The sequence below is a fragment of the Bombina bombina genome, chromosome 6, assembly GCF_027579735.1.
Source record: "Bombina bombina isolate aBomBom1 chromosome 6, aBomBom1.pri, whole genome shotgun sequence".
NCBI classification, from domain to species: domain Eukaryota; kingdom Metazoa; phylum Chordata; class Amphibia; order Anura; family Bombinatoridae; genus Bombina; species Bombina bombina.
The window spans coordinates 742,588,120-742,609,940 of record NC_069504.1 but is presented as its reverse complement, the minus strand read 5'-3'; the positions used below and the strand labels follow the sequence as shown (position 1 = coordinate 742,609,940).

General features: G+C 39.5%; 1 protein-coding gene across 1 annotated transcript in view; it reads left to right on the top strand.

The window, feature by feature from the left end:
* The window catches only part of ANK1 (ankyrin 1), a 789,047-nt gene that overhangs the window by 198,223 nt on the left and 569,003 nt on the right, over nucleotides 1-21,821 (top strand). Inside the window, exons 3-5 of the mRNA XM_053717993.1 lie at nucleotides 11,861-11,959; nucleotides 12,438-12,536; nucleotides 12,981-13,079. Coding sequence (XP_053573968.1) covers nucleotides 11,861-11,959; nucleotides 12,438-12,536; nucleotides 12,981-13,079 — 297 coding nt within the window. The remainder of the gene's footprint in view (nucleotides 1-11,860; nucleotides 11,960-12,437; nucleotides 12,537-12,980; nucleotides 13,080-21,821) is intronic.

Below are 21,821 nucleotides of genomic sequence, written 5' to 3'. Positions count from 1 at the left end.
CCTGTATTTGGTTTGTAAGAATCTTTAAGTAGGATGTTGAACTATCAAAGACAAAGGTTTAGACTTTTAATTGTAGGAGTCATACAGAATGACCTACATAAGTGAAATGTCTTATATGGACTACTGCCCAGTATAATGGTAATCTAGGACCTAGAAAATAGCAAAGAGAGAGACTCAAGGATTGTATAATGAATTAGTCTATGGGGTGTCTATGACTAGATGCTTTGACTGTTGATCATTATCATTTCAGCAATTAGTCTTTATCTGGATGAAGGGGAGATTATTATCTGAATAATGTGTGTTCATATTGTATGATTACAATTACATATATATATATATTTTTTTTATACAGTGTCCCTATTTTTTGGCTATATTTTTGCGGAAGAAGCTGTAACCACTATTAAATGTACACTGCTTATTCTGTGCCTTAATAACCTTTGTTTAAGAGTGCTAGAGCATACAGTAGACACTGAACAGTACAGTGTGCTTTGCTGTTATTTACAGTAGGTCTCACATACTCCGAGACTGACCTCGTTCAGGTTGCATAAGGTGTCTTCAGATGTGATCTTAATAGTAAATTAGATGGATTATTCTGAATTATTGTTGCTCGTCGGGTGGATAAGTACCTTGGCTAGGAGTTGAGTAGTCTCTGATAATATACATACAGTGAATCCAGTCTCTTCTATCTTCAACTTCTGTCTTATAGCAAAATATTCCCTTTGTGTCTTCAGTCTAATACTAAGATACTAAATTGAGCTCCATGTACTTAGCTGTCAGCGAGGTGTTCGTCAGCTTTTCCGCGTTAATTTGCATGTGCGTATAGAAAATCGTATGTACTAAGCAATCAAATCTTTAAAAAAAATTTAATTTACAAGTAGCGAGCGAACTTGTCCGCAACTCTTATATTAAACCCTATTTTGTAGCATAAAGCTCCTCTTGCAACATAAACCTTGCAATAAACATTAGAATCTAAAGAATCAATTTTTCCGCCTGATACTTTTTATGCGTCAACCTCATGAATTATCCCTCGCCAGCATTTAGGTGGCGAGCACAATAATAAACAATAGGATCTATAATATATATGCCTACAACTGAAATAAAAGGTCAACATACTTCAATTGTTACTCACTGTCAATCGTGTTCGCCATGGAGACACAATCAACACAATCACAATCAGCGCCAGATAGGGCCTATATGTGGCCAACCCAAAATGTCGCCCAAAAACATGACTTTTCATATCTTTAGACCAACGACAAAATTGTCTAATATACTAGGGTGAAATTTCAGACTCAGGAAAAATTTCTCAACAGGCAGAACCTGATATAGTAGCATTTAAATTTAAGCTAGAACATCTCCGCGCTTTGCTTAAGGAGGTATTAGCTACTCTGGATGACTGTGATTCTGTAGTAGTACCAGAGAAGTTGTGCAAATTGGACAAATTTTTAGAGGTCCCAGTGCACGAAGACGCTTTTCCAATACCCAAGAGGGTAGCGAGCATAGTGGATAAGGAGTGGGAGAAGCCAGGTGTACCCTTTGCCCCACCTCCTATATTTAAGAAAATGTTTCCCATAGTAGACCCTAGAAGGGACCCATGGCAGACGGTCCCGAAGGGTGAGGGAGCTGTTTCAACACTAGCGAAGCGCACAACTATTCCTATAGAGGACATCTGCGCTTTCAAAGATCCTATGGATAAAAATTGGAAGGATTGCTTAAAAAGATTTTTGTTCAACAAGGGTTCATCCTTCAACCAGCTACGTGTGTTATTACTGTCACTTCAGCGGCGTCCTTTTGGTTCGAGGAACTAGAAAGGTCGCTCCAGAAAGAGACTTCCTATGAAGAAGTCATGGACAGAATTCACGCATTAAAGTTAGCTAATTCCTTTATATTGGATGCCGCTTTTCAAATAACGAAATTGGCGGCGAAAAACTCAGGTTTTGCTATAGTAGCGCGGAGGGCGCTTTGGCTAAAATCCTGGTCGGCAGATGTGTCGTCCATGACTAAGTTACTTAATATTCCTTTCAAGGGTAAGACCCTTTTTGGGCCGGAATTGAAGGAAATTATTTCAGACATCACTGGGGGTAAGGGCCATGCCCTCCCACAGGATAGGCCTTTTAAGGCTAAGAACAAGTCTAATTTTCGTTCCTTTCACAATTTCAGGAACGGACCGGCTAATAACTCCACTGCCGCTAGACAAGAAGGTAACGCGGCCCAGCCCAAACCCGCTTGGAAGCCCATGCAAGGCTGGAACAAGGGTAAACAGACCAAGAAACCTGCTGCTGCTACCAAGACAGCATGAAGGGGTAGCCCCCGATCCGGGACCGGATCTGGTAGGGGGCAGACTATCTCTCTTCGCTCAGGCTTGGGCAAGAGATGTTCAGGATCCCTGGGTACTAGAAATAGTCTCCAAGGGATACCTGCTAGAGTTCAAGGGACTTCCTCCAAAGGGAAGATTCCACCTGTCTCACTTATCTTCAGACCAGATAAAGAAACAGGCATTCTTACATTGTGTAAGAGACCTATCAAAGATGGGAGTGATAAACCCAGTCCCCTCCGGGGAACAAGGTCTAGGTTTTTACTCAAACCTGTTTGTGGTTCCCAAAAAAGAGGGAACTTTCAGGCCAATCCTGGATTTAAAGATATTAAACAATTTCCTCAGAGTTCCATCCTTCACGTGGCTCTTCCATTCGGTTTAGCCACCGCTCCCAGAATTTTCTCAAAGCTGCTAGGGTCCCTTCTAGCGGTCCTAAGGCCGAGGGGCATCGCTGTAGCACCTTATCTAGACGACATCCTAATCCAAGCGTCGTCTCTTTCCAAAGCGAGGGCCCACACAGACATTGTGTTGGCTTTTCTCAGATCTCACGGGTGGAAGGTGAACATAGAAAAGAGTTCACTGTCACCGTCCACAAGGGTTCCGTTTCTGAGAACAATAATAGATTCTATGGAAATGAAGATCTTCCTGACAGAAGTCAGAAAGTTAAAGCTTCTAAACGCTTGTCGAGTTCTTCATTCTATTCCTCAACCCTCCATAGCTCGGTTCATGAAAGTAATAGGACTAATGGTCGCAGCAATGGACGTGGTTCCTTTTGCTCAAATTCATCTAAGACCATTACAGCTGTGCATGCTCAATCAGTGGAATGGGGACTATACAGACTTGTCTCCCCAAATTCAAGTAGACCAGGTAACCAGGGACTCACTTCTCTGGTGGTTGACCCAGGATCACCTGTCTCAGGGAATGAGTTTCCGCAGACAGGAGTGGGTCATTGTCACGACCGACGCCAGCCTCTTGGGGTGGGGCGCGGTCTGGGACTCCCTGAAAGCTCAGGGCCTATGGTCTCTGGAAGAGTCGCTTCTCCCGATAAACATTTTGGAACTAAGAGCAATATTCAATGCGCTCCTGGCTTGACCTCAGCTAGCGAAAGCCAGGTTCATAAGATTTCAGTCGGACAACATAACGACTGTTGCGTACATCAATCATCAGGGGGGAACAAAGAGTTCCCTAGCGATGAAGGAAGTAACCAAGATCATCCAATGGGCAGAGAATCACTCCTGCCATCTATCTGCTATTCACATCCCAGGAGTAGACAACTGGGAGGCGGACTATTTGAGTCGTCAGACTTTCCATCCGGGGGAGTGGGAACTCCACCCGGAGGTCTTTGCTCAGTTAACCCAATTATGGGGCATTCCAGACATGGATCTAATGGCGTCCCGTCAGAACTTCAAGATTCCTTGTTACGGGTCCAGATCCAGGGATCCCAAGGCGATTCTAGTGGATGCATTAGTGGCGCCTTGGTCGTTCAACCTAGCGTATGTGTTTCCACCGTTTCCTCTCCTTCCCAGGCTCATAGCCAGGATCAAACAGGAAAAGGCCTCGGTGATTCTGATAGCTCCTGCGTGGCCACGCAGGACTTGGTATGCAGACCTGGTGAATATGTCATCGGCTCCACCATGGAAGCTACCTTTGAGACAGGATCTTCTAGTACAAGGTCCATTCGAACATCCAAATCTAGTTTCTCTGCAGCTGACTGCTTGGAAATTGAACGCTTGATTTTATCCAAACGTGGGTTTTCGAATTCTGTGATAGATACTCTGGTCCAAGCCAGAAAACCTGTGACTAGAAAGATTTACCATAAAATATGGCGTAAATATATCTGTTGGTGTGAATCCAAGGGATTCTCCTGGAGTAAAATAAAAATTCCAAGGATTCTCTCCTTTCTCCAAGAAGGTTTGGATAAAGGGTTGTCCGCTAGTTCTCTAAAGGGACAGATTTCTGCTTTATCTGTCTTGTTACACAAACGACTGGCAGCTGTGCCAGATGTACAAGCTTTTGTTCAGGCTTTGGTTAGAATCAAGCCTGTTTACAGAACCATGACTCCTCCTTGGAGTCTAAATTTAGTTCTTTCAGTTCTTCAAGGGGTTCCGTTTGAACCTTGACATTCCATAAATATTAAGTTATTATCTTGGAAAGTACTGTTTTTGGGTGCTATTTCTTCTGCTAGAAGAGTTTCTGAATTATCTGCTTTGCAGTGTAATCCACCCTATCTGGTTTTCCATTCAGATAAGGTTGTTTTGCGTACTAAGCCTGGTTTTCTTCCAAAAGTTGTTTCCAACAAGAATATTAACCAGGAAATAGTTGTTCCTTCTCTGTGTCCGAAACCAGTTTCAAAGAAGGAACGTTTATTACACAATTTAGATGTTGTTCGTGCTTTAAAGTTCTATTTAGAAGAAACAAAAGATTTTAGACAAACCTCATCTTTGTTTGTCGTTTACTCTGGTAAGAGGAGAGATCAAAAAGCTACTGCTACCTCTCTCTCTTTCTGGCTAAAAAGCATTATCCGATTGGCCCATGAGACTGCCGGACGACAGCCTCCTGACCGAATCACAGCTCACTCTACTAGGGCTGTGGCTTCCACATGGGCCTACAAGAACGAGGCTTCTGTTGATCAGATATGTAAGGCAGCGACTTGGTATTCTCTGCACACTTTTGCCAAATTCTACAAATTTGATACTTATGCTTCTTCGGAGGCTATTTTTGGGAGAAAGGTTTTGCAAGCCGTGGTGCCTTCCATTTAGGTAACCTGATTTGCTCCCTCCCTTCATCCGTGTCCTAAAGCTTTGGTATTGGTTCCCACAAGTAATGGATGACGCCGTGGACCGGACACACCAATGTTGGAGAAAACAGAATTTATGCTTACCTGATAAATTACTTTCTCCAACGGTGTGTCCGGTCCACGGCCCGCCCTGGTTTTCCTAATCAGGTTGAATTTTTTTTTGTCTTTATACACTACAGTCACCACGGCACCCTATAGTTTCTCCTTTTTCTCCTAACCGTCGGTCGAATGACTGGGGGGCGGAGCTAGAGGGGGAGCTATATGGACAGCTCTGCTGTGTGCTCTCCTTGCCTTTCCCTGTAGGGGAGGAGAATATCCCACAAGTAATGGATGACGCCGTGGACCGGACACACCGTTGGAGAAAGTAATTTATCAGGTAAGCATAAATTCTGTTTTTACAGTTAAGACGTCATCAAATTAATACAAATTATACCTCTCAGGTTGCTGTCACAGTTGTCTGGAATCCCACTGATGACCTTGGGGCCTAAAGGCTGAGCCAGCTCTTGTTCGTAATCATTCAGATCGTCACATATGCTGGTCGTCGTCCTGTTGCACATGCTGAATTTTTTTCCTTTGCCAATTTAGCTTGGGCAAATCTTTTTATATGGTTGTACCTCTTCATTTGGTCCACGTCTTTTTTTCCTGGATCCTGGGAACTTAGAGCATCAGTTATACGCTGCCATATACTCCTTTTATGTTTATGCAATGTTTGCTTCACTTCGTACTCATAAGAGTTCAGTACTATATCAACAAGAACCACTTTCTGCTGATGTGAAAAGTGTGGATTATTGGATTTTGATGTGGGCAAATCCGGTCCAGAACAAGTCATACTTAATTTTTCAATCACAAATAACTAATAACGTCCAGCCCCTAAAATAATAAATTTTCTGACTCAATTTCATAAAGATTGCCTTTATATAGTGCTGAATTCACTTCGCGCGACAATTGTGACGTCTCTAACACCTTGCAGTCACGTGGGACAAAACTGACTGAAAAGTTCTCCAGACAGAATAGTACATTTCAATATTCGCTACTAGCGGGGCGTCAAATGTATCAATCCTCGGACGTTGCTCACAGCGGATTAGATGCAACACATTTTTTCTTTTTCTTTTTTTGTATGTATGGCTAACGAGCATCGTCTCGCTCACTGCGAGTTCTAGTGAGTTTATCCGGCAGGCTATTGGCGAGCAAATTGAAACTTAAGTACATGGAGCCCATTGGCTATGTTCGAGGTAAAAAACAATCTCTCTTTGTATTATGAAATTAGTCCAATGTACCTTTAACAAAATGCTGAAGGGTAGTAGGCTCAGCAGGACTTTGTGGAAGCACTTCTTCATAGAAAATGTGGTTGATTCATAGAATAAACTTTAATTAGAAGTGGTATGGAGAAACACTATTGGGGGCTTTAAGAGTGTCTGGGATAAGTATTGGCTATCTCACAAACTAAGTAAATTTGCACTTTTAGTGCAGGTTTCTTGGACCCATGGTTCTTATCTGCTGTCAAAATCTATGTTTCTATGTGCCGCGGCGTCTGGCCAACATGCAGACTTTCGGAGATCATCACAACTATTAGGCGTTTCTCCATCTACGTTGCATGCATATTTCACTGTTCTCCCCCAGATGAATATTTCAAGTCAGGGAGATAGTGTGAAGGTTTATTCCAGCATAATTCTTATAATCCTAGTTATCACCATATTTCACGTTCTCAAACCTGTCGCAATTTGGTCCAATCATTATATACTCTCTGCTAAGATTCAGTTTGATGTATTTATGCAATGTTCTGTGCAGTGTTGTGTGCTTCACTTGGCAGTATTCATCCCTCATAATTTCCTTTTATTAAAGATTTTACAGTGTAAGCAATCTAGTAGTCTGTGCTCTATTTTTTTGTTTCACAGTGATTATTATTCATTTGTGGAGGATCAGCCTCTTTTAGCCAGAAGCAAAAGAAAAGTATCATTTGCATTCTGGGAAAGTTCCAGATATAACATGAGAGAAATCCAGAAATCTATAGAGAATTTCCTTTTGCCCTTTACATAACATTCAGATTTGTACAGGGGAAATAAAGATACCAAGAGAATGAAGAAAATTTGATAATAGGAGTAAATTAGAAAGTTGTTTAATATTGCATGCTCTATCTGAACCCCGAAAGAAAAAAATTGGGTTCAGTTTCCCTTTAAGGGCATCTCATTGATGTTAAAGCGCATTATTTATCTAATAAGGGTTTCGGAAAGGATACATGTAATTTTTGGATGAGTTTCATCTGTTGTTTTGGACTTAATACTGAATGGTATCCAATACCCAAGCCAAAAAAATAAAATAAAATGTTTGCAACAGCTTGTAAGAGGAGATAAATGTTTGATTTTCCTGGCTATGAACAGACTGTATTTTAAGCTTTGGATAAATTATTTTTGTAACATGCTGTTTCAAAATGTGTGTTTTCTTAATTTAAATAAAGTGAAAAGTAGAAATACATTTTTAATATGGAAATAAGATGAGTGTGCATGAAAGTTTGCTCCTTCTGCTGTCCCGGGACAGTCATACTGATTTGCTGCTTAGAAGTCTGTTAACATGGGATGTGGCTAATGAGGAATTTTTGAGGTAAAATATCTTTTTTTAAAATATCTTTTTTACATAGAGATGTTCAGGTGATATTTTCTAGTCAGCTTTTTACAGCTTTACTGCATCACTTTCAAGTGTTTCAACATTTGGGTATCATGGCCTTTTAAGTATAGAACATTCATTGGTTCATTGGATTTGCATAAAAGTTCTCTGAGTTTGTATTCACTGGGTGAAGATATTATTCCTCTAGGTTCTCCTCTTCTCCATCATGTTTTGTGTGAAGAAAGAAGGTTGTTTTCTGCCCATTTTGGAAGAAGAAGAACCCTGTTATAACAGAAGTGTTTATCTTTATTTTTGATAATATGGCCAAGCATATAGATTTGTTTCCTTTAATAGGTTTTCTCATGAGTTTTTAGTAAATTTGAGAGATGTTCTACAGTGAATGTCTTTATTTTGTTATCTCATGGGTAGAATGAAACTCAATTTTTTTTTCTTTCATGATTCAGAGAGCATGCTATTTTTTATAACTTTCCATATTATTTCTATTAATTTGTTTCATTCTATTTGTATCCTTTGTTGAAAAGTATACCTAGGTAGGCTCAGAAGCTGCTGATTAGTAGGGGCAAATGCATCTTGTCATTGGCTTTCAGCTAACTCCCAGTAGTGGATTACTGCTACTTCAACAAAGGATACCAAGAGAATGAAGCAAATTAGATAATAGAAGTAAATTGGAAAGTTGTTTAAAATTGTATGATCTATCTGAATCATGAAAGAAAAACTTTGTTTCATGTCCCTTTAACTGCAATGTTTCTATAGATTCATTGCAATAAAATTAGAATAAATGCACTTTTCTTTCTTTGGAACAGGACTAAAACCTTGCCGGCATGGAGAGAGATCACGCAAAATTTTTGGGATATTTTAGACCCAGTATTGTAATGTAGGAGTCTCTGTTTCGCATAAAAATCACTACATAGCAACATAAACATGTCTAAAGTTAAAATGTGTGTTTCTAATTTTTTTTTAAGTGCCTTGCCATACCGACAAGACTTCTTAGAATATCTCGCCTGAGCGACGAGGTTTTGAATATCAGGCACCTAGTCATAGCAGAGTTTTATGACTTCAGACTTGTGCTATTCTTTATGGTTCTAAGGATTTGCTTATGATTATTACTTTTAGTATTTATCACCTTTCAGATGTAACCTGGACTTTATCATAAATCTTAATGGTGGCAGTGAACCAATTGGGTTTCTTTCATGACAAGGACCTTTCTATGTAGAACTACTAAAGTTCCAGGAAGATAATGCAAGCCAAATCTGGGTGATTAATGCTAAAGCTGTTTCCTGTCAGTCTATTCCTATAGGTTAAGTCGTTTTTTCATTGGACATGGTTATCATGGTTAAATGGTATTGTTACAGAGGATTACAGGATAACATTTATCAGGCTTCTGTGTTTTTTTTAATGTTTTGGCATTCTAGTAATTCCTGGACGTAGCAGTTATGTGTCAGTTCTGCTGTCAGAAAAGGATCCTGTTCCAAAGGGAAGAAAGTGCATTTTATTCTAATTTTGTACTTTCAACAACTAACAAAAGTTCCCGTTCTAGATTAATTCTATTTTGTTTAGTCATTCATTAGGATAATGGGAATAATGCATTATTTCATATTCCTATTAAACCAGATAATTTCCATTTTTTAATTTCACCGTGAGACAATACAATTTTCACCTTGTGCTTCTCTCTTGTGGTCTGCCACAGCTTCAAGGGTCTATAAAAGCATGATTCCTCTAGGAAACTATATGGAATCACATTGACCCCTTATCTGGGCATTAACATACTAAATCATTCTGATACATTTTTTAAGTGATTCAAATTATTATACTGTATGTAAATATTCCAGATTCAACTCTCTATTTTTTTGGGCAAATGTATTTCCAAGACCAAGTGATTAGAACATTCTAATTGACATGCCCTGCTTCAGAAAAGGCTTGTATGATGACAATTAATTAATTGGTAGTAACATTTTAAGATCCAAAGCTTCAGGATTTTTTCCAACTCATTGTTGTACCTCATTTGATTATGAAGAAAAGCTAGTACACTTGAAAGAATAGCTTCCCTCAGCTCATTTAGACCATTATTACCACATATACCTGTTTGATGCATTAGGGTGTTCTGGTTTCTCAAAGCTCGAGGACTGATACCTTCATGGACTGCACTTATTCTTATTTGTTACAGCCTCATTTTATATCCAATTGTATGGCATGGGTTTCTCATATCATCTATCCAGGCCTGCTCTTTTGAAATGGTGGGAGGGACACCAGCCCCAGACCTTGTGCTTTGGGGGCCCCACACTGTCATCAGTGGTGAGGGTAAGGAACTGTTCAATGTACGTTCTGTATTTAGTTTATAATTAATTGCTTCTGGTATCAGTATTTGTAATATATAGTGTTAAACTTTATATATGACACACTGCATGTGGGCTAAACAGGGGGCAGGACATACAGGGGGAGGGGAATATGAGGGATGAGCTGAAGGGCCTTACTAATTCGTTTTGCCCAGGGCTCCGGCCTCCAGAGTTGGACATTGTTTTTTTCTGTTTTAAGACTATTTATTCCTAGAGACCATTTTCTGTATTTTCATGTTTTTCCTGGAAATGGGGTCAATCAGAAATAGAACTGGGGAAATCTGGAAGATAAAATCTTGTATAATGTACACCTATTTTACATCAGAATAAAAATAACTTTTACAGTGCAACATTTTAGTCACTTTAAACAAACCAAATTTTGGAAAAATTATGAAAGATAAAGCTCTGACAGACTACATTAAGGGCTAGTTTACAAGTAGAGCGCAAACGTTTGCGCCTGAGCGATATGGGGTATAATGTGAGGGTTTGCGCTCATCAGGCTTACTGCTCGTATTACGAGTTGAAAGTAAACACGATTGCGCTCACAACTTCAGAGCTCTGGTTAACTGTTTCACGAAACCTAAAAGTTGCACAAAGCACATCAAAAATAGATTACAAAGTAAAGTTACACTCATAATAACACCATCTAATAAAAATTATTCAAATAAAATATTGCACAAGTTATAAAGGCTCAAAGATATGAGATCTCAGGTATTAGGAAAAAAAAAGGCAGTCATAGGTCTTTAACTTTGAGATACATACAAATACATTTTAAAAATGTATATGTATTTGTGTGTGTATGTATATATATATATATATATTTGTCTATATATATGTACATATGTATTTATATGTGTATATACGTATGTATTTACAGTCATATATACACATTTAAATACATACAGTATGTGTACATATATATATATATATATATATATATATATATATATATATATATATATATATATATATAAATGCATTGGAGCCCTTTGCCGTTAAGTAGATGAAAACATGTAAAAGCATATTTATGCAATTTTCATATTTAATAAAGGTTTTAACTATGTATTTAAAATAGATTTAAAAATCGTTAAATTCTGATCCACTTGTAATCTGGCCCAAAATGTTGGTGTTGCATATCCAAGGCCTCCTACATGTGTTCCTGGCAAATTTAACAGTATATAGGATATAAAGTATTGGTTAGGAAGGGACCCTCGAGTTAGATCCTTACATTTTGCTCCAATGCTCTGTAGGTATACACCTGCATTATCTTGTTTTTTTTCTTATGTTGCAACCTTTAGTGAATATATATTTCTCAGAGTAACATTGTTTAGGTGTTATGACATGAAGTCCTTTATTTGCACTAATCAAAGTTATTATTTCTACTTCCATAAGGCCTCACTAGGCCTAGCTCTGTGAAATACCATTCCAAAGCAAAGTTGGTCACACGGATTAAAGCAAAGGCTGATTTATCCCTCAGCCATACTCTAGATGTGATCTTAGACTTTTCCTTAAGACTTACTATTATGCCTGAACTACTGTATCAGCAATGTGTCCTATCTGCACTGTAGTTACATTCTGCCATCACTGTCATATTTGACCTATTTTATACATTTTTCTTTTCCTCTGTGTTCTGTGACGTTTGACTTCTCCCAACTACCTGCTCGTTCTACTAGACTTATCCACATCCATTTTTTTTTAATAGACCCCCTTGAGAATGTTCTTTTTCAATACTTGCTGTTGCAAATCCTGAAATCATCTACTTTTGTCTGCGCACAATTAACTCTCTCATCCCCACAGAATGGGCTGAATGCTCTGCATCTATCCAGTAAAGAGGGCCACCTCAAAATGGTGAGCGAGCTGCTGCATAAGGAGATTGTCCTAGAGACCACGACCAAGGTAAGAAATATACTTGCAATGTTGGGGTCCTTTAATACCTTCATGACTCTCTTTTTTATATTTCTTTTTGTCTTCCCCTTTGAACTAGTTATCTAACTTGTATCCACTTTATTTCATATATATTCCTTCTCTGTACGTCTCCACCTTTTTGTCTCTATCACTCTTTATTCCTTTCTTATTGTTCTTTCTTGTGTCATGGTTTCTTGTCCCATATTTTGTCCTTTACTCTCTATAAAATTACATCAATACATAGTTTTTTTTTTACTCAATTGTTCCTTTCCTTCATATTATCATGCTTTTTATAAACTGCTTGCTCCATTTGTTTTCCCATTTTATTTCTATTTATTAATATGTTTTTCTGCTTCTTTTTTCTCTATCATTACTCCACCTACTCTTATCAATATAGCTCCTCCCTCCTTATTAATAAATCAAAAAAATTGTATAATGTATTGTTTCTCTTTGTTTTGACCTCTCACAGAAGGGCAACACTGCCTTGCACATCGCAGCCCTAGCTGGCCAGGAAGATGTGGTTCGAGAGCTTGTTAATTATGGGGCCAATGTCAACAGCCAGTCACAGGTAATGCCCCTTTAAAGGGAAACTAAGCATTAAATGCATTTCATGCCCTTCCATCTAATCATGGGTGCCGCCATTTTGGAACTAAGGTTACACTGCTGGTATCTGATGAAGAGTTGCTACACATGAGCAAACACATTAGCACTGAAATGCAGCGAAAGATAGATTTCAACATGGCGGCATCCATGACTAGAAGGAAGGCGGGTAATAACCTCAACACTAAGCTTATAAAATGTAGTTAGTGTTTAATGTCCCTTTTAGTTCATAAGGTACAGCTATGAAAGTCAGTTTTTTTGGAGAGGAAGCTTTTTTTAAATGTATGTTATTAACAGTAATGCTTTACTTACATTTGTTTCTTAATTTGAAACCATGAATTGCAACATTGTTATTTGAGCAGTGTTTGTGGATCTACCCGCCACATTTAACTTTGTTCTACTTCATACACAGAAAGGCTTCACACCTCTGTATATGGCAGCTCAGGAGAATCATCTTCCTGTGGTAAAATTCCTTTTGGAAAATGGAGCCAATCAGAACCTAGCTACAGAGGTCAGTGATTTAATAGTTCTTTTTAATTGGTTAAACAAATTGCAACACATTTTAAACAACTGAATTCTGGCCGATAAAGAAAAACACTGTTACTACATAGTCAAAGGGCAGAATTTATAAACACATAGACAAAAGGAAAAAATCATAATAGGAAAAGTTCAGTAGGTTCCATAAAGTTAGGGTTGCCAGCTGTCCTTCACAAATATACTGAACCAACTGTAGGTGACTTACCACATGTGCGAGCAATGATTTGATCCCCTTGGCTGCCAGAAACATATACATCAATAAGTTTGCTTTGACTGCTAGTAAAACCCATACAGCAGATATTTTAATCCTCCCTCAACCTCCTGTAGCAAACAAAGAGCAAAAATGTTACCTCATTGGCTGCGTATAACGCACACAATAGTGTTTTATTAACACTCACTACTATTACTGCCAGTAACAGTAATTTATTTATTTTTTACTCTCCTTGGTTGCCAGTAACACAAAGTAGTGCATGTGAAGTATTACTTCTTTGTGAGCAGTGTCTGTATGAATAGAAACACAAGAGGCCTTTAAAATGTAGCTGCCACTCAGGGGACTTTTAACTATTGAGTATTTTTGCATAGAATTTACTGGACAGCCTGTTTAAATACTGGACGGCCCTGATGAATACTGGACACCTGGCAACGCTACATAAAGTCCATACAAAACCCTATTTCTTGTTATCTCATCTTCCAGTCTTCTAATGACATGGTTCACACTAAAACTCTCTTTTTTGTTGTCACTCATTGTGCACTCTCTAAGATAATGATCTATTACATTTGTTCAAATTGTTTGTGTGTGATTAAATGTAATATACTAGTGTGATCTTTACTAATGCCTAATGATAGTACATTGTTTAACCCCTTGAGTGCTAACGACGGCTCTGAGCCGCCTTAGAGTTTCCCACTCTGGTGCTAACGACGGCTCAGAGCCGTCGCTAGCACTCTCCGACCTTAAAGGGAGATCTGGGGGCTCCCACCCACTCCTATCCTGGCGATCTGGCCTGCATAGAGACAGGCATCGTTGGGGCTTCACGTTATGTGCGGTGACGTCACGCGCAATGATGCGCAACTTTATTTATACTTAAAGGGACACTGAACCCAAATTTTTTATTTTAGTGATTCAGATAGAGCATGGAATTTTAAGCAACTTTCTAATTTACTCCTATTATCAAATTTTCTTCATTCTCTTGGTATCTTTATTTGAAATGCAAGAATGTAAGTTTAGATGCCGGCCCATTTTTGGTGAACAACCTGGGTTGTCCTTGCTGATTGGTGGATAAATTCATCCACCAATAAAAAAAAAGCTGTCCAGAGTTCTGAACCAGAAAAGAAAGGTTAGATGCCTTCTTTTTCAAATAAAGATAGCAAGAGAACAAAGAAAAATTGATAATAGGAGTAAATTAGAAAGTTGCTTAAAATTGCATGCTCTATCTGAATCATGAAAGAAAAAAAATTGGGTTCAGTGCCCCTTTAACAATGTTAAGTATAGGAGCAGGGGGCATGCTGCTTAGAAGCCTGTATCTCAGGCAACTAAGCAGCTACAGACCCCCAAGTACGTATTTCATTCAATTTATAAAATTAAAGCTGCCACCATTTATAACATTTGATTGAAATATTAATTTATATATCAATATGTATACAGTATGTCTATACCTTTGAAAGATTGATGTGAACTCTTGTTGTTTAATTCTATTTTAAGATCTATTGTGAAGACTTTTTTTTTTCCTGGCAGCAACTGTGTGGCCGATATAAATATATATAGTGTGGCAAATATATATACGGTGTGTATATATATATATATATATATATATATATATCCTCGTGTATCTGCACTCCCAATTCCGGTATGTCTTCAACCAGGGAGCAAAGTCAAATTATCAGTAGAAATGTCAAGCAGGGACTGCATTCACTGGATTTAGATAAATACATTATTATTTATTAAGTGGTAATGTTTTGGGGTTTGCAGACCCCTTCCTCAGACCAGACCTGGTCTGAGAAAGGGGTCTGCGAACCCCCGAAACGTTACCACGTAATAAATAATAATATATTTATTTAAATCCAGTGAATGCAGTCCCTGCTTGACATTTATATATATATATATATATATATATATATATATATATATATATATATAAAAAGCTTAATATATATGGATTGGCAAAGGATTTTAAATGCATTTTATATTACCTTACAGATGAAATAATATTTGAGCCAAAAAATAAAAAGTTGGGTGGAATCTTAACAGTAAACTATCTGACTGAGTATAAAACTCAAACAGTCGGTGTAGGATGCTAATGTATATATAGAATAATACAAAAAAGGATAGAAAAGAGCATCCCCAAAACACTCAAACACGTAGTAACAAATCTGTGTCTCTACCCCACAAAAACAGAGAATAGGGGGTTCTCAATATTAAAACATAACTTTTATTGTAAATAAATAAACTTAATGAATATATTGGTTAAAAACATTAACCCACTTTGACAAACATTAACCCACTATGATGCAAAATGTAGCCACCAATTGCTATCCGGGATGCTGAACCAAAAAAGGTCAGACTCCTAAAAAAAAATGTGGGTTTTATATCTCTTTAAGTTACTTTTGTATTAGCACTGGAATACCCAGCATTTTTAAATCATTACAGTGGGGCAACACGAGAGTGTAGTCTTTGCCAATCCCTAAGGGATTACAAGTGGAACGCTAAATAATTGCGCCATTACAAGTGACTAGTTATTGTTACTTCAAACTCACGGTAGTAATTAGCGGTCAGAAAAATAAACAGAGAATAGATTTCTGGTTAATTTTCTAAAAGTTCCCCAAATGCACTCAAAATAGGGGGCATTATAGTTTTTTATTTAAAAAAAAGTAGATTTTTTATCTTGTTAAGTGTGTTCAGTCCACGGGTCATCCATTACTTATGGGATATATTCTCCTTCCCAACAGGAAGTTGCAAGAGGATCACCCAAGCAGAGCTGCTATATAGCTCCTCCCCTCACATGTCATATCCAGTCATTCTCTTGCAACCCTCAACAAAGAAGGAGGTCGCGGGAGGAGTTGGAGTTTTTTACTTAATTATTCTTCAATCAAAAGTTTGTTATTTTAAATGGCACCGGAGTGTGCTGTTTTTCTATCTCAGGCAGTATTTGGAAGAAGAAACTGCCTGCGTTTTTCTATGATCTTAGCAGGCGTAACTAAGATCCACTTGCTGTTCTCGACATTCTGAGGAGTGGGGTAACTTCAGAACATGGGAATAGCATGCGGGGTCCCCTGCAAATGAGGTATGTGCAGTACAATATTTTCTGGGAATGGAATTGACTAAGAAAACACTGCTGTTACCCGTATGATGTAAGTACAGCCTTAAATGCAGTAGTAGTGACTGGTATCAGGCTGATGTATGTATGCACAGTAGAGTTATTTTCTAGGGACTAGAATTTGACTGAGAAAATACTGTTAATACTGAAATAATGCTTAAGCCTCATCTGCAGTGGAAGCGACTGGTAGCAGGCTTAGTGATAACTTTGCATGACATTAAAAGAAGTTTGTTTTTAAAAAACGTTTACTGGCATGTTATTCGTTTTTGTGAGGTACTTTGGTGATAAATCCTTTTGGGCATGAATTTTTTCTTTTTTTCCACATGGCTAACGTATATTTCTGCATGGAAACCGTTATATCAGGTCTCCCACTGTTGTAAATGAGCGGGAGGGGCCTTTTTTAGCGTCTTGTTGCGCAGTTAAAATTCTAGCACAGTCTTCCTGCTTCTTCCTCCTTGATCCAGGACGTCTCTAGAGAGCTCAGGGGTCTTCAAAATTCGTTTTTGAGGGAGGTAATCAGTCACAGCAGACCTGTGACAGTGTGTTAGACTGTGATAAAAACGTTTAATATTAATTTGATATCCGTTTTTTTGGGTACTGAGGGGTTAATCATCCTTTTGCTAATGGGTGCAATCCTCTGCTAATTAATACATTTAAAGAATTGTTGACTATAACTGAATTAGTTCTTTGTTATTCAACTGTGTTTTTTAAAAGCGCTGCAGCGTTTTTTATATTGCTTGTGAACTTATTGAAAGTAATTTCCAAGCTTGCTAGCTTCATTGCTAGTCTGTTTAAACATGTCTGATACAGAGGAATCTGCTTGTTCATTATGTTTAAAAGCCGATGTGGAGCCCAATAGAAATATGTGTACCAATTGTATTGATATTACTTTGAATAAAAGTCATGTGTACCGATAAAGAAATTATCACCAGACAACGAGGGGGCAGTTATGCCGTCTAACTCTCCTCACGTGTCAGTACCTTCGTCTCCCGCTCGGGAGGTGCGTGAGATTGAGGCGCCAAGTACATCAAGGCCCTTACAAATCACTTTACATGATATGGCTAATGTTATGAAAGAAGTATTATACAATATGCCCGAGTTAAGAGGCAAGCGCGACAGTTCTGGGTTAAGGACAGAGCGCGCCGATGACACGAGAGCCATGTCTGATACTGCGTCACAAAAAAAAAAATTAGAGGGTTATCTTAAGAAAATGTTTGTTCAACAAGGTTTTATATTACAGCCTCTTGCATGCATTGCGCCTGTCACTGCTGCAGCGGCATTCTGGTTTGAGTCTCTGGAAGAGGCGATTCGCACAGCACCATTGGATGAGTCTTTGAGCAAGATTAGAACCCTTAAGCTGGCTAATGCGTTTGTTTCGGATGCCGTAGTGCATTTAACCAAACTTACGGCTAAGAATTCCGGATTCGCCATACAGGCGCGCAGAGCGCTATGGCTTAAATCCTGGTCAGCAGATGTAACTTCTAAGTCTAAACTACTAAACATTCCTTTCAAAGGGCAGACCTTATTCGGGCCCGGCTTGAAGGAAATTATTGCTGACATTACTGGAGGTAAGGGCCACACCCTTCCTCAGGACAGGGCCAAATCAAAGGCCAAACAGTCTAATTTTCGTGCCTTTCGTAATTTCAAGGCAGGAGCAGCATCAACTTCCTCCGCTCCAAAACAGGAAGGAACTACTGCTCGTTACAGACAGGGTTAGAAAGGCAACCAGTCATGGAACAAGGGCAAGCAGGCCAGAAAGCCTACTTCCGCCCCTAAGACAGCATGAAGACAGGGCCCCCTTTTCCGGAGACGAATCTAGTGGGGGGCAGACTTTCTCTCTTCGCCCAGGCTTGGGCAAGAGATGTACAGGATCCCTGGACGTTGGAGATTATATCTCAGGGATACCTTCTGGATTTCAAAACTTCTCCTCCACAAGGGAGGTTTCATCTGTCAAGGTTATCAACAAACCTAGTAAGGAAAGAGGCATTTCTACAATGTGTACAAGACCTCTTAGTGATGGGAGTGATCCACCCAGTTCCGCGGACGGAACAGGGGCAAGGGTTTTATTCAAATCTGTTTGTGGTTCCCAAGAAAGAGGGAACCTTCAGACCAATCTTAGATTTAAAAATCTTAAACAAATTCCTAAGGGTTCCATCGTTCAAGATGGAAACCATTCGGACCATCCTACCCATGATCCAAGAGGGTCAATTTATGACCACAGTGGATTTAAAGGATGCCTACCTTCACATACCGATTCACAAAGATCATTATCGGTACCTAAGGTTTGCCTTTCTAGACAGGCATTACCAGTTTGTAGTGCTTCCCTTCGGGTTAGCTACGGCCCCGAGAATTGTTACAAAGGTTCTGGGCTCTCTTCTGGCGGTACTAAGACCACGAGGCATAGCGGTGGCTCCGTACCTAGACGACATTCTGATACAAGCGTCAAGTTTTCAAAATGCAAAGTCTCATACAGAGATAGTTCTAGCATTTCTGAGGTCGCATGGGTGGAAAATGAACATGGAAAAAAGTTCTCTGTTACCACTCACAAGGGTCCCTTTTCTAGGGACTCTTATAGATTCTGTAGAGATGAAGATTTACCTGACGGAGTCCAGGTTATCAAAGATTCTCAATGCTTGCCGTGTCCTTCACTCCATTCCAAGCCCATCAGTAGCTCAGTGCATGGAAGTAATCGGCTTAATGGTCGCGGCAATGGACATAGTGCCATTTGCGCGCCTACATCTCAGACCGCTGCAACTATGCATGCTAAGTCAATGGAACGGGGATTACTCAGATCTGTCCCCTTTGCTAAATCTGGACCAGGAGACCGGAGATTCTCTTCTCTGGTGGTTGTCACGGGTTCATCTGTCCAAAGGAATGACTTCGCAGACCAGATTGGACTATTGTAACAACAGATGCCAGCCTACTAGGCTGGGGAGCAGTCTGGAACTCCCTGAAGGCTCAGGGATCGTGGACTCAGGAGGATAAACTCCTCCCAATAAACATTCTAGAATTAAGAGCAATATTCAATGCTCTTCTAGCTTGGCCTCAGTTAGCAACACTGAGGTTCATCAGATTTCAGTCGGACAACATCACGACTGTGGCTTACATCAATCATCAAGGGGGAACCAGGAGTTCCCTAGCGATGTTGGAAGTCTCGAAGATAATTCGCTGGGCAGAGTCTCACTCTTGCCACCTGTCAGCGATCTACATCCCAGGCGTGGAGAACTGGGAGGCGGATTTTCTAAGTCGCCAGACTTTTCATCCGGGGGAGTGGGAACTTCACCCGGAGGTATTTGCTCAACTGATTCATCGTTGGGGCAAACCGGATCTGGATCTCATGGCATCTCGCCAGAACGCCAAGCTTCCTTGTTACGGATCCAGGTCCAGGGACCCGGGAGCGGTGCTGGTAGATGCACTAGCAGCCCCTTGGGTTTTCAACATAGCTTATGTGTTTCCACCTTTTCCGTTGCTACCTCGACTGATTGCCAGGATCAAACAGGAGAGAGCATCGGTGATTCTGATAGCGCCTGCGTGGCCACGCAGGACCTGGTATGCAGACCTAGTGGACATGTCGTCCTGTCCACCATGGTCTCTACCCCTGAGGCAGGACCTTCTAATTCAGGGTCCTTTCAACCATCCAAACCTAATTTCTCTGAGGCTGACTGCTTGGAAATTGAACGCTTGATTCTATCAAAGCGTGGGTTTTCGGATTCGGTTATTGATACATTAATACAGGCTCGGAAACCTGTTACCAGAAAAATTTACCACAAGATATGGCGTAAATATTTATATTGGTGTGAATCCAAGAGTTACTCATGGAGTAAGGTTAGGATTCCTAGGATATTGTCTTTTCTACAAGAGGGTTTAGAAAAGGGCTTATCCGCTAGTTCACTAAAGGGACAGATTTCTGCTCTGTCTATTCTTTTACACAAGCGTCTGGCAGAGAATCCAGACGTCCAGGCTTTTTGTCAGGCTTTGGCTAGGATTAAGCCTGTGTTTAAAGCTGTTGCTCCTCCGTGGAGCTTAAACTTGGTTCTTGAAGTTCTTCAGGGTGTTCCGTTTGAACCCCTTCATTCCATTGATATTAAGCTTTTATCTTGGAAAGTTCTGTTTTTGATGGCTATTTCCTCAGCTCGAAGAGTCTCTGAGTTATCTGCCTTACATTGTGATTCTCCTTATCTGATCTTTCATTCAGACAAGGTAGTCCTGCGTACTAAACCTGGGTTTTTACCTTAGGTTGTTTCTAACAAGAATATCAATCAAGAGATTGTTGTTCCATCCTTATGTCCTAATCCTTCTTCAAAGAAGGAACGTCTTTTGCATAATCTAGACGTGGTCCGTGCCCTGAAGTTCTACTTACAGGCAACTAAAGATTTTCGACAAACTTCTTCTCTGTTTGTCGTTTACTCTGGACAGAGGAGAGGTCAAAAGGCTTCGGCCACCTCTCTCTCTTTTTGGCTTTGTAGCATAATACGCTTAGCCTATGAGACTGCTGGACAGCAGCCTCCTGAAAGAATTACAGCTCATTCCACTAGAGCTGTGGCTTCCACCTGGGCCTTTAAGAATGAGGCCTCTGTTGAACAGATTTGCAAGGCTGCAACTTGGTCTTCACTTCATACTTTTTCCAAATTTTACAAATTTGACACTTTTGCTTCTTCGGAGGCTGTTTTTGGGAGAAAGGTTCTACAGGCAGTGGTTCCTTCTGTTTAATGTTCCTGCCTTGTCCCTCCCATCATCCGTGTACTTTAGCTTTGGTATTGGTATCCCATAAGTAATGGATGACCCGTGGACTGAACACACTTAACAAGAGAAAACATAATTTATGCTTACCTGATAAATTTATTTCTCTTGTAGTGTGTTCAGTCCACGGCCCGTCCTGTCTATTTGAGGCAGGTTCTAAATTTTAAATTATAACTCCAGTCACCACTGCACCCTATAGTTTCTCCTTTCTCGTCTTGTTTTGGTCGAATGACTGGATATGACATGTGAGGGGAGGAGCTATATAGCAGCTCTGCTTGGGTGATCCTCTTGCAACTTCCTGTTGGGAAGGAGAATATATCCCATAAGTAATGGATGACCCGTGGACTGAACACACTACAAGAGAAATAAATTTATCAGGTAAGCATAAATTATGTTTTTTTTTTAAATAAAAAACAACTGCACTGGGCAGTTTTGGGGCTTTAAAGTTGGCGGTGTGGGGTCTTAAAAATAATATTGCGGTCTTTGGGAACTTTGTGTTCCCCTTAAATATGTATGTTTATATATATATATATATATATATATATATACTGTGTATATATATATATATATATATATATATATATATATATATATATATATATAGTATTCTTCAACATAGGACTGCACTCACTGGGTTTTACAGAAAAACTTATTTATTAGGTAAC